Source organism: Trachypithecus francoisi, unplaced genomic scaffold (assembly GCF_009764315.1).
Source record: "Trachypithecus francoisi isolate TF-2019V2 unplaced genomic scaffold, Tfra_2.0 Lachesis_group8, whole genome shotgun sequence".
In the NCBI taxonomy this organism is placed as follows: Eukaryota; Metazoa; Chordata; class Mammalia; order Primates; family Cercopithecidae; genus Trachypithecus; species Trachypithecus francoisi.
Window position 1 is genome coordinate 122,038,925 of NW_022681473.1, and position 16,984 is coordinate 122,055,908.

Here is a 16,984-nt window from a genome sequence, read left to right on the forward strand (position 1 = left end):
CTTATTTTTGGAGTGATGGAAATGTTCTTCTCAGAACACAGATCTGTTTTCTTTGGCTACTCAGGCTGACCCTGCTAAACCCTGAGCATGTAGTTTAGAGCATCAGAGGAACCAGGTGAGAAATTGTTTAAAGAACTTTCTGTGTCTGGGGATTAAACGTTTTGGTCTCAGCCCCAGGGACGGGGAGGCCGAGGGAGACTGTTTCCCGCACCGAATGCAGGGACTGGGGGAGGATGCAGCTCTGCTTGGCCTCTTGCCTCTTGCCTCGCCTCAGTGCGGGCCTGCACCAGAAGCACCCTGGTGGGGTTTATCTACTCTTTTCTCACATGGTAGAAGTTCGAATCCTCCACTAATGGGTGACTGTATAACAAAGTTTCTTATTAGAAAATGTTGATACCGACGTCTGTGCTGCATCGGAAGCATCTTTTAGTGGCTGTTTGTCGTGTATTGTGGCAAAAGCCCTTCGTGTCCTTGTCAGCGGTTGTCAGGGTCAGTGGTAAGTAGTTGCTACTCTTTTGCGTCGTGTTTTCCTAACTCCTTCCCCTATTTGTTGTTTTCCAGGTTCTTCCTGCTTCTTTGAAAAGTGCTATTATGTCTTATGTTTAAAATCTTTTTTTTGAGCTATAATTCATACTGCATAGGTCTCATCCTTTTAAAGTATACAATTCAGGGGTTTTTAGTATATTCACATAGTTGTGCAACCATCACCACTATCAAATTCCAGAACATTTTCATCATCCCACAAAGAAACCCCGTACCCAGCAGCAGTCAGTCCTCCTCCCGCATCCCTGGCAGCTCTGATTCCACTTTGTGTGTCTGTGGATTTGCCTATTCTGGACACTTCATAGAAACTCTAGTCTTTCGTGGCTGACTTCTTTCACTCAGCATCATGTTTTCAAGGTTCACCTGTGTTGTAGCGTGTGCCAGTACTTCTTTTTATGGCTGAATAATGTTCCATTGTAGACATACAACATTATTTTATCCATTCTATTGATGGATAAAAAAAAAAAAGGGTTGTTTCCACTTGTTGGCTATTATCAGTAATGCTGCTATCAATATTTGTTTACAGGTTTTTGTGTGAACCTAAGTTTTCATTTCTCTGGGATAAATGACCAAGAGTACAATTGCTGGGTCTTATAGTAGTTGCATGTTTAGTTTTTTAAAAAACAGTGTTTTTCAAAGCTGCTTTATGATTTTACATTCCTACCAGCAGTGTATTTTCCCACATCCTCACCAACACTTGTTACTGTCTGACTGTTTAAGTTCTAACCATCTTAGTGGATCCAAAGTGGCGTCTTGTGGATTTGATTTGCATTTTCTGGTAACTAATGATGTTGAGGGTCTTATTTGTGTATTTTCTTTGGAGAAAGGTCTGTTCAAATTTGTGTCCATTTAAAAAGATTTTTTTTTCTAGAAACAGGATCTCACTGCATTGCACAGGCTGGACATGAATTCCCAGGCTCAAATAATCCTCCCACCTCAGCCTTCTGAGTAGCTGAGACTACATGTGTGCACCGCTGCACCCACCTTTATGTCCAGTTTTTAAATTAAGTTGTCTGCTTATTACTGAAGTGTAAATTCTTTCTTTATGCTGGATGCTAGGCTGGATGTATGATTTGCAGATGTTTCTCCCATTGGGTGGATTGTGTTTTCACCTGCCTTTGTCCTTTGTGTTTGATGAAGTCCGGCATCGCCGTTTTCAGTGCTTGTGCTTTTGGTGTCATATCTAAGAAACCACTGCCCAATCCAAGGTCATGAGGGATTTAGGCTTCTGCATTTTTCTAAGAGTTTTATAGTTTTAACTCCTATGTTAGGTCTTTGTCGTATATGGAGTGAGAGAGAGGTTCAACTTGATGTGTTTGCAAGTGGATATCAAATTATCTCAGCATCATTTATGGAACACTGGTTGTTTTTCTAGTGGTGTTTTTTTCTGTTCATGGGCAGTCCTTCCTGGAAATGAGGAGGAGGAGGTGAAGTTCCTGGCTTTAATGACAGAGACACATGGTAATGAGTGCGTCTTGCACACCAGGAACAATTTTTGGTGTTTAGGTTACAGGTAGGAATAGGTCATGGTTCCTGTCCTTAGAGAGTTCACTGCTGTACTCCGGAATAAAAATAAAAACGGATCCGCAGTCTTCCTTGCTGTGGCATCCAGTGCTGGCCCCAGAAACCACCCTCTTCAGGTGGCTGATTTCTTTCAAGAGTTTTTTAGTGCCTCATGTGTTTTCTGTAGGAGACTTGGCAGGTCGTGCAGAAATACTGGGGAAGACATCCCTGAAGATCTGGAATGTGACACGGAGAGACTCAGCCCTTTATCGCTGTGAGGTCGTTGCTCGAAATGACCGCAAGGAAATTGATGAGATTGTGATCGAGTTAACTGTGCAAGGTAGGAGCTCATGCGAAGGTGAGACATTGCCGCCATGTTCAGGCCTCACGAGTCTGTAGCCGTAGGACGCATGAGATCAGGTAGGGTCTCGGTTTCTTTCCTTCCAGAACTGTGTCCCTGAGGGCTTCACATGGCTTAGGGAGGGGAGAACTGTTGAGAGCCGAGACTGCCTGAGTTGGGGGTAGAAGGTGAGAAGGGAAGTGAAGTTCCTGTCACTTCCTTCCACCAGCTAGAGAAGGCACTTTAACATACAGGAGGGTGGGATGCAGTGGTGGCCTGTGAGTCTGCAGTTGTGATCCTGGGAATAGCAGTGGCGCAGGAACCCCTCAACTGGCTCTCTTGTCTTTGGAGCTGATTTCTTGTGGGCTTTAATAAGAATAGAGCCCTGTTGCTGAGATCTTCACCACCACCCCCTTCTTTTCCTACAGTGAAGCCAGTGACCCCTGTCTGTAGAGTGCCGAAGGCTGTACCAGTAGGCAAGATGGCAACGCTGTACTGCCAGGAGAGTGAGGGCCACCCCCGACCTCACTACAGCTGGTATCGCAATGATGTGCCACTGCCCACGGATTCCAGAGCCAATCCCAGATTTCGCAATTCTTCTTTCCACTTAAACTCTGAAACAGGCACTCTGGTAAGATCTCTTCTAAGAGGTGAGAATGGAGATGTCTTTGTTGGGGCAAGAGATGCTTATTGTGAAAATAATAATTATTAGGAGAGATACTGAAACTTCTCGATAAGACAGGTGCTAAAAATCTAGAATGTTAGGGATTCTACAGGAAAAATCACCCTTCTTCCTTTTATAAACAAGTACATTCTTAGGGGGTAAGAGAAAGAAACTGTAGATTGAGACTGAAGAGGGATATTAAGCCAACGTTACTAGGGCCCTGATCGGATAATTAACTGTAAAAGTCATTAGACAATCGGGGAAATTTGATCACTAGCAGGTATTTGATGATCTGTTAAGCAATTATTAATTGAGGCATGATAAAGGTATTGTGCTTATGATTGTTTACAGTCTCCTAGAGACACTGAAGTATTTATGGATAAAAGGTGTTTGGAATTTGTTTCAAAATAACCCAGCGGTGGTGGTGGGAGGTGGGGGAGGAGAAAACAGATCGGTCATGCACTAGAGCACAAAGTACAAACCACACCAGGCTTTACTGTGCATGTAGTTCTCTCTTGGGAGGTACCTTCTGGTCTGTGGACTATCCAGCTCCACGCAGTCATCAGACAGATTATAACAGGGTCCTCTGTGTTCATTTTGCCAAAATGTTGCCCAAGGAGCAGTCACCATTGAAGAGCCCCTTTACCAGAATAAAAGCAAGGCTCCACCTCACATTTTGGATGTTGCCGGGCTTTGGTGCCTCCAGTCCCAAGGGGATTGGTTGTTGGGGCGCTCTCAGGCAGGTGTCTGGGAGTGGGTCAGGGAGGAACATGCACAGTGCTGGGGAAGCCACGGGGAAGCTGAAAGCAAGCGAGCAGGTGTTGACCTAGTTCTGCACCCAGCTGGATGTGCTCTCAGAAGTCGGCCCTGTGATTGGTCCAGTTATTTACTTGTCATTCCCTGAAACAGGTGTTCACTGCTGTTCACAAGGACGACTCTGGGCAGTACTACTGCATCGCTTCCAATGACGCAGGCTCAGCCAGGTGTGAGGAGCAGGAGATGGAAGTCTGTGAGTTTCTTTTTTGAAAAGGTTTCATCACAAGACTGGGAAGTGAATAGAACATTTTAATTTAGTATTATACCATCAGCTTAGAGAACTCTTCTGCCATGGGTTAGCTTTCTTCTGGAGCCGACTAGATCCACCAGAACCCACTGGACAGCGAAGGGAAGGCTGAGAAAACCGAGTCCAGATAAGCAGGTCCTCAAAACAAAACCTTCTGGGATCTGCTGGTATTGGGAACGTGGCCAGCCTTGTAACTTTCACTGCGAGTTTAGTAAACTCCATTCTTTGGTAATTGATAGAATTATTAAAATGTAAGGTGGTGTCAGGTTTCCAGAAATTTATCCAGTTACAACCGTTTTGTAGAAAACTGACAGAGTTTTAGCCCTAATAATTTTACCTGCAGACAAAGCTTTAGCCCTTAGAGTAATATTATCTCAGGGCTCTGGTTCCCCTAAAGGAGGGGTATTGAGGGGAGAATGGGGGCAGATAGGATGGGTCCAAATCACTTGGGGAGCTTTTTTTTTTTTTTCCTTAAAACAACAGCAGCAGCAGCAACAAAACCACTCCAGCCTGGGCGACAGAGTGAGACTCCGTCCCCCTCAAAAAAGACAGAGAGACAGGGTCTTGCTTTGTTGCCCAGGCTGGAGTGCAGTGGTGTAATCACAGGTCACTGCATCCTCAAACCCAGATTTTAAGCCATCCTCCCACCTCAGTCTCCTGAGTAGCTGGGACAACACACACACACACCACCAAGCTCAGCTAATTTTGTTTTTTGTAAATACAGGGTCTCACTGTTGCCCAGGCTGGTCTCAAACTCGTGGCCTCAAGCAGTCCTCCCGCCTCAGCCTCCCCAAGTGCTGGGAATCACAGGCATGAGCCACTGTGCCTAGCCAGGAGCGTTTTTTAAATCCCTTCCTCCTCCCTATTTGGAGCTACCCTCAGAGCAGCGTTTCCCAAAACTGTTTCATGTACAGATCGAGCCCGCCTCAGACCTATGCTAGAAATCCGTGTGTAAGACAAGCATTCCGAATGATTCTCGGCATCTGTCACATTTGAGAAGCTCTGCTTTAGGGTTGTTTTCTCCTACAGTTTTGCCCCAGACCTATTTTAGCCTATTGACTTTCTATTGATGAAACTTGGGAACTGACATTTTAATATCAAAATTGCATGGCCAGGCGCAGTGGCTCACACCTATAATCCTAGCACTTTGGGAGGCTGAGGCAGGTGGATCACCTGAGGTCAGGAGTTCGAGACCAGCCTGGCCAACATGGCAAAACTCTGTCTCTACTGAAAATACAAAAATCAGCCTGGTGTGGTGGCAGGCGCCTGTAATCCCAGTAACTTGGGAGGCTGAGGCAGGAGAATCCCTTGAATCCAGGAGGCAGAGGTTGCAGTGAGCCGAGATTGCACCACTGCACACTAGCCTGGGCGACGGAGCGAGACTCTGTCTCAAAAAAAAAAAAAAAAAAAAAAATCACAATCTTGGCTCACTGCAAGCTCTGCCTCCCGGGTTCACACCATTCTCCTGCCTCAGTCTCCCGAGCAGCTGGGACTATAGGCGCCCACCACCTCGCCCGGCTAATTTTTTGTATTTTAGTAGAGACGGGGTTTCACCGTGTTAGCCAGGATGTTCTCGATCTCCTGACCTCGTGATCCGCCCGCCTCGGCCTCCCAAAGTGCTGGGATTATAGGCGTGAGCCACCGCGCCCGGCCTGCAAATTGATTTTTAAGTGTACATTCATAGTTGAGAACCAATACACTAGGATAAAGGAGATTTTTTAAAACTTCCAAGTTACTTGGCTCTTGTTGATACACTCCCTGCAGTTTTCCATGTGTTGCTTGCTTGAAGGAAACGACTGCCAGAGCCCCATGTGAAGGTGACCCAGAGCCTTTGCTGAGTGTGCAGGCGTGAGAAAGGGTTCCGGGGGTCTCCTCAGAGGCCGTATACATCGGAGGTCAGGCAGCCGGCAGAGGCAGAGCTCTAGGTCTTAGCTAGGATTCTTTACTTTTAAGTAAGACTTGAAACTAACTTTCTTCCCCACAGCAGTCCACAACAGAGAGGCCCTGGAAATTAGGGATTCTTTTCTTCCTTGGGATCCTGGCTCCTATCTTGTCCTCATAACCATCTCCCCCATAGGTAATCTCAGGCATTCAGCCAGAGGATTTTTAAGCCTACAGTGCCAAGCCCACTTGAATACAGCTTTCAGTGTAACTGCATTTCAGCTGTAGAAGTCTCCGTACTTTTCACATGTGAAGTTAGGAGTTAACGGTGTCCTATATGTGCTAGGCTAGAAAGATTAAGTTCTCTCTTCTAGCTGGGGAAGGCCTGGGGGGCAGGGGGCAAGTGAGTTTGGGGCGAAGGAAGGAGGCACAGCAGGGTCGGGGCCTTTTTAAAGAACAGGCAGTGTGTCTCATGGCTTTTCCCAAACCTCCTTCTTCAGATGACCTGAACATTGGTGGAATTATTGGGGGGGTTCTGGTTGTCCTTGCTGTACTGGCCCTGATCACGTTGGGCATCTGCTGTGCATACAGACGTGGCTACTTCATCAACAATAAACAGGATGGAGAAAGGTGAGCCTGCCTTATGTGAAAAAAGGGAAGTTCAAGCTGGCGATAACATAACAACCCTGTTGCTAAACTGCTCTCTCCTCACAGTTACAAGAACCCAGGGAAACCAGATGGAGTCAACTACATCCGCACTGACGAGGAGGTAATCACTGAGTAAACCTGGAAATCTAGGTGTACCCAGCAGGGAAAACAACATTTCTCCTTGGAAACCACACGGGTCTCCTAGGAAGATCTGAGTGATTGTGTAGCTCCTGAGCTCCTCGGCCCCTTCAGTCACACACACACACAGATGGGATTTGTGCTTTGCAGGTGCTAGTGATGGTACTTTTTAAGAAGGATTATTTGATTTGTATTTCGCCCATGTTAGACTTACTCAGTGTTTTCCCTTCTTGCCACCAGGCCCCTTCATGGCTTTAACTGTGTGTTGGCTTTGCAGGGCGACTTCAGACACAAGTCATCGTTTGTGATCTGAGACCCGCAGTGTGGCTGAGCGCTCACAGAGCGCACGTGCACATACCTCTACTAGAAACTCCTGTTGAGGCAGCGAGAGCTGATGCACTTGGGCAGAGCTAGACACTCATTCAGAAGCTTTTTGTTTTGGCCAAAGTTGACCACTACTCTTTTTACTCTAACAAGCCACATGAATAAAAGAATTTTCCTCAAGATGGACCCAGTAAATACGACCACAAGGAAGAGAAACTGGGTGCGTTCACCGAGTTGGGTTCCCAGTCTGTTTCTGGCCTGATTCCCACACGAGCATTAGGGTGACCTTAAAGAGCTTGCTCACGTCGGTGCCCCTGTGCTGGGCCCCGTGAAGCCCACGTGTTTACCACTGGTCGTTCAGCAGCCAGGACAGCACCCTGTGAGACGGCGAGGGGGCCGTGCAGCACCAGCAGCGCATCCCGGCGGGCACCCAGAACAGGCTTCGTATGCAGCAGCCTCTTCATCGGCCCGCAGACACCACTGCAGCCTCTTCTCAAAGGCTCTGCTGATCAGTGTCGCAGTGTCCACTGTGGAGAAGCCTTTCGGATCCGCATTTTGTAAAAACCACCGAAGTCAGGGAGGCAGATTGGTTGCTGGAAGAGGGATCTTGCCTGAGGAACCCTGCTTGTCCAACAGGACGTCAGGATTTAAGGAAAACCTTCGTCTTAGGCTGAGTCTGAAATGGTACTGAAATATGCTTTTCTATGGGTCTTATTTTATAAAATTTTGCATCTAAATTTTTGCTAAGGATGTATTTTGATTATTGAAAAGAAAATTTCTATTTAAACTGTAAATATATTGTCATACAATGTTAAATAACCTATTTTTTTAAAAAAAGTTCAGCTTAAGGTAGAAGTTCCAAGCTACTAGTGTTAAATTGGAAAATATCAATAATTAAGAGTATTTTACCCAAGGAGTCCTCTCATGGAAGCTTCCTGCGACGTTCCTTTTCTTGCACAAGTTTTAGCCTTTCCCACAAGGGAACTTTTGCTGTCTACACGTCAGACCGTAGTTGCTTAGGAAACCTTTAAAAATTCCAGCTGAGCAATGTTGAAATCAGTTCGCATCTCTTCAAAAGAAACCTCTCAGGTTAGCTCTGAACTGCCTCTTCCTGAGATGACTAGGACAGTCTGTACCCAGAGGCCACCCAGAAGTCCTCAGATGTACAGACGCCAGTCAGCTCCTGGGGTTGCGCCAGGCGCCCCCGCTCCAGCTCAGTGTTGCCTCGCTGTCTGCCAGGAGGCCCCGCCATCATTGGGCCCTGGCAGTGGCTGTGCCCCAGTGAACTTTACTCACATGGCCCTTGCTTCATCCAGCGCAGCTCTAAGGTGGGCACTCCAGGGACACTGGTGTCTTCCACGTTGTGTCCCAGCTTTGGGCTCCCGTAACAGACCTTTTTGGTTATGGATGGCTCACAAAATAGAGCCCCCCACTGCTATTTTTTTTTTTTTTAAGTTTAATTATTTGTTAAGACTGTCTAAGGCCAAAGGCAATTGTGAAATCAAATCTGTCAAGTACAATAATATTTTTAAAAGAACATGGATCCCACTGTTCCTCTTTGCCACAGAGAAAGCACCCAGATGCCACAGGTTCTGTCTCATTTCAAAACGAACCATTATGGAGTGGCAGCCAGTCCAGCCTTTTGAAGAATGTCAGGTGGAGCAGCCAGGTGAAAGGCCTGGCGGGGAGGAAAGTGAAATGCCTGAATCAAAAGCAGTTTTCTAATTTTTGACTTTAAATTTTTCATCTGCCGGAGACACTGCTCCCATTTGTGGGGGGACATTAGAAACATCACTCAGAAGCCTGTGTTCAAGCGCAGGTGTTCTCAGCCACCTACGCCCTGCCGTGCTGGGCTCAGGACTGAAGTGCTCTAAAGCAAGGAGCTGCTCAGAAGGAGCTTCACTGTGTGCCTGAAGAGTGGCTCTCACTAGTCACCTTGTCTTTCAGCTTCCAGTGTCTTGAGTTTTTTATACTTTGACAGCTTTTAATTGCATATACATGAGATTGTGTTGAAGTCTTTTTCAGTTATGTGAAACACTTAGCTGCAGGCCGCCTGGCAGAGGCAGGCAATGCTCCAAGAGTGGCTCAGTGCTCCCTGCTGTCTTCTGCATGGCATCCTGGATACTGAGCGTGCGAGTTCCCGCCATCATTGCCACCTTGGTAGAGAGGGATGGCTCCCCACCCTCAGCGCTGGGGAATGACGCTCCAGCCTCTTTCTTGGTTGTCATAGTGATTGATAAGGTAGCCTTACTGCCCCCTCTTCTTATACCCTAAAACCTTCCACACTAGTGCCATGGGAACCAGGTCGGACAAAGTAGAGAGAAGTGAAAGTGGAGTCTGGGAAGTAGTTGCCTATAACTGAGACTAGACAGAAAAGGAACACTCGTGTATTTTAAGATACGAATGTGACTCAAGACTCGAGGCCGATACGAGGCTGTGATTCTGCCTTTGGATGGATGTTGCTGTACATAGACATTACAGACTTGTACTAACACACCTGTAATTTGGTATTTGTTTAACCTCATTTATAAAAGCTTCAAAAAAAACCCCAAACATTGCTTCATTGTTTCTTGTTTGCTCTTATGTTGGGTTTGTCTCCTCTTCCTAGCATTTCAGTGGTTAGGCACGCGCACTAAAAGTGCTATCACCCATCCACCGGGGAGTCAGCGCCTGGGCAGGAGGCCAGCCTGTGTGCTCAAGAGCAGTGCTGCGCCTCTCACCACTGAGTCCACCTGCATTGCAGTCCCCACTTAGGATAGCAGGGGCAGAGCTCAGTGGCATCCCATCCATCCCCCAAACCAACCAATGTACATAATCACTTTGTACTTTTGCATTTGTAATACTGGGATTAAAAAACAAGCCAACTGCATTTCTTTCTGGATATTCTTCAACAAAAATCGTTAAGTTTACCCAGTAGAGCGAACAGAAGAGACTCAAGCCGTTCCCCCATCATGGGAGCAGCCCTTAGCAGAGGGCTGCACAAATCAGCATCAGTGCTGCTCTGGGGGAGGCCGCAAAGCTATTTTTTCACAAGCAGCGATGCTGTTTATGTCTGTTATAGAAAGCACATGGCCTCTGCATGGGCACAGATGAACTGCCCCTCAAGACAATAATTTTTTTTCTAATAATAGGAAAGATTTGGTTTCATTCCTCTAACATGCTTTATATAAAATTAAGATGATTACCAGTAAGCTCTGTTCTAAAAACAAACATTCTATTTACTGGAAGGCTGTACTTATGCTAAACCTTTATTACTTTTAGAAAGCTGTACACTTTTTTAAAAATTTGCAATTATAAATAATAGAAAAAATATTACAATCAATATTTTGCCATTACAGATGGGAAAATATGTACTATAAGGAATTAAAAGAAGTTAACAGAGGCTTGATTTATATAAAAGAAAGCTGAAGTTTTAAAGTTGTGTTCCTTAAAGACCAGATTATCACTTATCTGAATGGACTTGACGCTTTCAAATGGAATAAAGTTATAATATTAAATAGATTAGGCTTAGGGTAAGAAAATCTAAATTTGGCACATCTCTATTTTACAGTGTTTAACCATATACATCATACAGCATAGAAAGGGCTGGCCGGCTACATGCAGGCGAGTGCCAGGCCCCTGAGGAGGACGCTCGTGTTCCACAGCAAGGCGCTGCCCAGGGACTGCGGGAAGCGATCCAGCTGCCTGTCCGTCCGCACGGAGGACGAGACGGCTTCTTCGGGCTCCTGCCTGCCGGACACGGGCGGGAGGCGCCGTTCAGTTGGCTGTTTTCAGAGGGGTCTTCCGCAGGGACCTCCTGCTGCAGGCTGGGGCGTCTTTATTCCTGGCTGGAGACCTCACATTCCACTGCTGGGGCTGGGGGGGCCTAGGGAAAGGACATACGCAGTCATTCTGGAGCTCAGAAAAACCCTGGAAAAACATCCACCTCAAAAGGAACACTGCTAAGCTTACGGTTTATCAGGCAGCGAGAAACATAAGAGGTCATTTCCTTGGCTCCTGCCTTCAATTTTCTCTAAAAGGGATTTAAACAAACAAATTCAGTTTTCCCAGAACCTCAAAGGCAGCGCCTATATCAGCCCCGAAGGAAACCAAGAACTTGCCTCTGGCTGATGAAGGAGTCCGTGGTGTCCCGATGTAACTGACCCCTGCTCCAAACGTGACATCGTTGATGCTCTCTGCGTAAAGGGGAGACACCACCGTGAGTGAAGGCAGAGGGGGCTGCTCTAGTTGTCCGTGTGACGTAGGCACGGTGTCCACATCATGTCCCAGTGGCGGCCCTCAGACCTCCACTGGACCCTGTCCCAGGTCCTGGCAGGGATGAGGGCCCCTCCTGGGGACGCTCCTTTCCGTCCCTCTGACCGCAGCCCTCCTTAGGCACTCGGCTGGCCCCTGGGCCTCACTGTTCACGCCTCTGGCTTCCCTCCCACCCCATCTTCCATGAGCCCCCGTCCCAGTGACCGTGCTGTCCCACTCACTACACTTCCTACCGTGGCTCACCCAGATTCCCCGAGGACAATTCAACTCCTTGCTTCTGCACCTCCACGCGTGCCTGTTAGTTTCCAGCCAGTGAACGGACCGTGCAAGCTGGAAATGTGGCACCGTGAGCAGCTCCTCCACATGGAACCAGCAGCCAAGTCCTGTCCCTCCTACCTCCAGTCTCCACTTCATCCTGTCCCGTCATGCCACACTGGGAGCGGCTCAGTCCGCCTCACCCCTCGCCCTTGATTTTTCATGGCACCTCCCCCTCCAGTTTGCCCTCAGGAACAGGTGAACACAGTTTAGGAGCAGATTCCACCGCAGCTTGGGTGTGAATTCTGGCTCGGTGTCTTACCAGCTGTGTGAGCTGCTCTGAGACCCTCAGGTTTCTTCATCTCTTAAGTGGGTATAAAAACAGCTACCCCACTGGGGGGCTGCCAGGACTACATGAGGTTATCTACACCGAGTGCTTAGCGTGGTGCTGGCTGCAAGGGCAGTGCTCAAGAGATGTTAGCAGCCACTGTCATTTATCAGCAGTATCCTCCCTGCATCACTGGAGTTATGTTTAATCAAGAAGCTGGTAAATTGACTGCCCTGCTTTAAGAAACTTAGATGGCTGTGTTCCTAGGAGAGCCTAAAGTGCACCCTCAGTCTCAGCTGGTCCTAAGCTGCCTTTACAGACTTAGCTGTTATGCTGAGGTGCATGTGCCCACACACATGTCCACCCTCCTGCATCCCTTAGCAGGCCCTGTCTGCACATCATACTCCTCTGCCCCTCCGCCCCATCTGTCTACACACGCCACCCGGTCTTGGAGGCCCAGGTGGTGCTGTGCTCGGTGCCTAAGCTGCCACCAGCACACTCCCAGGAACAGCACGGGCTGGTGGCTGCTTGCTGATGCCACTGAACCTGCTGCCTTTCTGCAAGCACACGCGAGGCGGCAGCTTCAGAGCTCTCCCTGTTCTCCACATGGTGCCTTGAGTACAGACTGTGTCTTCCCATTTACATTTTAAAGCTCATCAGCGCACTGCAGCTGTGTACCTGACGGCTACTTGAGTGTCAGTAACAGACAATGGTAGAGAATTCTATCCTCATCGCTGCCAGATCTGCTTACTCTGTTTCTGTGAAAGTCTCTCCTTGTACTGTCACGTGAAATTCCCTTCCTTACACACACGCTGCTCTTCCTGTTTGGAAGCCCATATGTGCTCCAGGAAATTAGTCTCCCATCTTTACAGAAGCACCGGTGTGGGACTCTGACATCCCCCATGCACTGTGCGTAGAATCAAAGGCAGCGGTGTCTGTGCCACTCGAATGATAGCAGTAAGAGGGACTTGCTAAAACCCCCACAGATCTTCAGTTAAAATCCTAGCTCTGAAAATTGAGTAATTTTCATTTCCATTTAGCAAAACCACTTTGAACTGGTGGCCACAGTGCCGACCTGGGTGGCGTCTTTCCTACCAGCTTTGAAGAGTTGAGACATTTCCTGACAGTCACCCCCTTCTGAACTAAAAGTTGCCAAAAGAATCTGGACGTATAAACCACAGCGAAAACAAGACTGAGTGCTTTTAAGCTATCTAACAATCCTTCCAGGAAGGAGAGCTAATAGGAGACCTCCAAGCACCTCTTTCTGGTTCAGTATAAAGAGAAATGGACAGAGACTGCATCAACAGGAGTATTATGTCCAAGAGCCTGGAGCAAGAACAAGTACTCTACCAACTCAATGACACGGGGCGCCTGATTTCCAGCACGAAGCGTGGCTCACACATGCAAATGAGGGCAGCATGCACACTCCACGCCAGGCTGCACTGTGGAGGAACATGGGCTGCTAGGAAACCAACCCAACACTGACATCAGAGACTCACAGGATGAGCACAACTCAAATGAGATGCATTCTCCCCGTTTCTTCAGCATATGGCACCTCACTGCCAAAATAGAAGCTCTTGGCGCTCCTGAGCCAGGAACATCAAACACACAGCAAGCTCTAACAGACAGAACATCGCACCTGTCCACAACGCAGGATCCCAAATTACCCACTGCCTTTAATGACAAATGCCGTCATGATCCAGTTGTCGTCTGAGGGTGGGGGTGGGATAAATTCCCTTCAAAGGGGGACTTGGATGAAAATTATCTCTAACCTGTTAACTATTCTAAGAGATCACAGCATCAGTGTGACAGAACCAAATAAGCAAGTAGCCAGAACACAGCAGGTGCTCCATACATGTGAGCTGACTGCAGTGGCGACTACACACACGGCATGACCCCTTGCTGCTCTGTTACCAGGAAGGGCACCTTAGCACACTCTCATCTCCCCTGCTGCAGTCAGGAACGGGAGACAGGCTGGAGAAGGGGCGCGAGAGGTGGGATCAGAAGGCCTGGGCTCAGCACCCAGCTATGCCCTCCCAGGAATCTCCCGCAGGAGACCTCTGACACCTCCCAGGTTCCAGGCACTGTGGTGGGCCCTGTGGAAACACTGAGGAGTGGAATGGCCAAGACGAGTGGGGCTGGATGCAGCTTGCCGAGGGCACCGTGCACAGGCGGGCGCAGAGCAAGGGGCACGCAGGACACGGCAGGCAGGGCTTGGCCACCACTCCACAGATTTGGGACAGGAAGCATTTCTTCTTCCTGTAAGAGTTTTCTCAAAATAATGGTTTTTATGAGGTTTAAGACAATATGAAGCTATCAAGATAATAAAAGAATACTTGACTCTCCCAACTCACCTGTTTTGAAATAAAAGGAAAAGAACAGACAGGAGGAAAAAACATGGAGGGATGAGACACAGGCTCCGAGCAGATCCTCGGGTCTCTGGTTTTGGCAGTTGCAGAACATACGTGGTACCTGCTGGTGCTGACGTCTGCCCGCCCCAGGAGCAGGCCCACCCAGCAGCGCCCAGTGCACCCGGACAGCCCGGAGACACTGAGGCCTCCTCCAGAACGCACCACTGGGTCAGTCACTCGACCTACCTCTGCCTCAACGGCACTGTCTGCCCCACGGAGGCCCGCAGGCCACTGCGGTGTTTGACTGACTGAATGTAACAACAGTGGAACGACACACTCGCTCGGTGCTCATGGATCAAGCTACCGTGGTCACTGTGAAACACTCCACCTCAGCAGTGCACTCGGTTCTGACCATCAGGACTATCCTGCACCGAAAGGAGTTTTACTACAACTCGAGCAACCACATGGCGACCGCAGGAGAGACTGAGGAGAAGCCCGCGTGTTCCGATGGGTTACTCACTCTCAGGGGTGCTGATGGCCCGCTTGGTCACATGCTCAATAGTGCCATTTGACTCTTGCTCCAAACTGTATGAAGACACTAGGATAGAACAGAAAAGTTGTAGCTGTCCAGAAATACCCCCAAACAATAACGAAGACCAAAACAACCAAATGAGAAAACATACCTGCAAGACGTAAAGTTAAAATCGCTAATATTTAAAATTTTCTTATAAAGAGGCAATTCAGGAAGAAATACAGGAAGAAATACAAATAAATGATAAACATGAGAAAAATGTCCATTCTCATTAGGATTCAAAAAAATAGAGTCTAACTTGGCATGAGTGAGAGAGGACAGTTTGACACTATCCAACATTTTAAAATATCCATGGCCTTTGACCGCTGGGAATTAATCCCAAGGATTACATACACACAAGGCTATATGTACAGGCATGTTTACTGTGCCAGTATTTACATGAAAACATTGAAAATCACCAACATTTCAAAGAACAGGATAGTAATAAATAAGTTATTCCCGGCCGGGCGCGGTGGCTCAAGCCTGTAATCCCAGCACTTTGGGAGGCCGAGACGGGCGGATCACGAGGTCAGGAGATCGAGACCATCCTGGCTAATACGGTGAAACCCCGTCTCTACTAAAAAAAAAAAAAAAAAACAAAAAACTAGCCGGGCGAGGTGGCGGGCGCCTGTAGTCCCAGCTACTCGGGAGGCTGAGGCAGGAGAATGGCGTAAACCCGGGAGGCGGAGCTTGCAGTGAGCTGAGATCTGGCCACTGCACTCCAGCCTGGGCGACAGAGCGAGACTCCATCTCAAAAAAAAAAAAAAAAAAGTTATTCCCACAGACACAATGCTATAAAGCCACTGGAAGCAAAGGTTTGAAAGAAAAGTTCAAGGAAGCTACATCTGACTTAAGTATGCAGGGAAACAGGTCATAAAACAACACACACACAGATCACAATTCCACAAACAAAACACGTCTGTAAGAGGAACAGAAGGCTGGAGGAAGGAATGCCTCACTGCTATGGGTAAGTTTCATCTTTCACTCTATTTTCCAAATCTCCTAGAATAAATATGCATTGTTTTATTACCCATGATCCTAAAAGCCCAATTAATGTTACTTGTTTTAAAGATAAGAAAACAAACCGTTTTGAAAGGAATGAGAAGTAGTCTTATTCTATGTCTTGATCTGTAAATGCTCTACTATGTCTGGCACCAAATTTAAGGCTTACCCTGATTGCACGTTTTTTCTGGGCTTCCAGAATTTAAAGTGAAAGGCAGCACTCCTAAGCTCCGACTCCGATGCCTGCTCTTTGACTCCACAGCTTTCTTGACAGAATTCAGGATTGCAATGGTGCTCAGGGACATGGATCTGTGGAGAACAGCCACCCGCTGACTTTCTCGCTGCAGACCACTGCAGAGGTGACAGTGCTGCACCCTGTCCCCACGTGCCTCCTCTCTGGCGCATCCCTCACCCACAGTCATCCAAACCTCCCAGGGCAGAGTGCGGAGTGGGCTGGCAGGCCCGACAATGACAATGCCTTTCCTGCCCATGCTTGGTGGGAGTGGCAGGGACGCCTCTGAGAACATCGCCACAGAGAACCAGCCCTGATGTGGCCTCCAGGGGCTCTTTACCTGGCTTTGGGCAGCAACCTCTGCAACGGCCCAGTTTCAGGTGTAGGAGATGACACTGGTAGATGGCCAGCACTTGCCCTGCGTGTGCAGGGCTGGCTCGCAGCAGGTGACATGGCAGGGCTTTCTTGGCCAGCAGGAACTGGCACTGTTTCTAAACACGGAGCAACCTGGTAGACAAGATACAGAGTATGAACCTTCTAATACTTCTTAAGTTTTTAAAAACTGATATGATAGTTGTATATATTTTAGGGTCCATGTGAGATTTTGATACATGTGTACAATGTAATGATCAAATCAGGGTAACTGGGATCTCTATCACCTCAAACATGAGTATCTTTTCTTTGTGTTGGGAACACTCCAATTCTTCTATCTACTTTGAAATACACAGTAAATTGTTAAACTATAATATCTCCACTATACTGAATACTAGAATTTATTTCTTCTATCTAACTGTATTTTGGTATCCATTAACCAACTTCTCTTCATCCCCCTTCTCCCACCCCTTCCCAGCCTCTGGCAACCACCAAAAATCCACTCTCTTAACTCC

The 16,984-nt window shown here is 47.7% G+C and overlaps 2 protein-coding genes across 2 annotated transcripts in view; one reads left to right on the plus strand and one right to left on the minus strand.

The window, feature by feature from the left end:
• Window positions 1-9,652, plus strand: part of JAM3 (junctional adhesion molecule 3) — a 74,545-nt gene extending 64,893 nt beyond the window's left edge. The window contains exons 4-9 of the mRNA XM_033208134.1: window positions 2,234-2,386; window positions 2,815-3,017; window positions 3,960-4,059; window positions 6,495-6,624; window positions 6,709-6,763; window positions 7,058-9,652. Of these exons, the coding sequence (XP_033064025.1) occupies window positions 2,234-2,386; window positions 2,815-3,017; window positions 3,960-4,059; window positions 6,495-6,624; window positions 6,709-6,763; window positions 7,058-7,093 (677 nt within the window). The 3' untranslated portion in view covers window positions 7,094-9,652. The remainder of the gene's footprint in view (window positions 1-2,233; window positions 2,387-2,814; window positions 3,018-3,959; window positions 4,060-6,494; window positions 6,625-6,708; window positions 6,764-7,057) is intronic.
• Window positions 9,653-10,333: 681 nt separating this feature from the next.
• NCAPD3 (non-SMC condensin II complex subunit D3) overlaps window positions 10,334-16,984 on the minus strand; it is a 70,906-nt gene continuing 64,255 nt past the window's right edge. Inside the window, 6 exon segments of the mRNA XM_033208130.1 lie at window positions 10,334-10,969; window positions 11,056-11,116; window positions 11,205-11,279; window positions 14,813-14,890; window positions 16,035-16,174; window positions 16,438-16,604. Coding sequence (XP_033064021.1) covers window positions 10,861-10,969; window positions 11,056-11,116; window positions 11,205-11,279; window positions 14,813-14,890; window positions 16,035-16,174; window positions 16,438-16,604 — 630 coding nt within the window. The 3' untranslated portion in view covers window positions 10,334-10,860.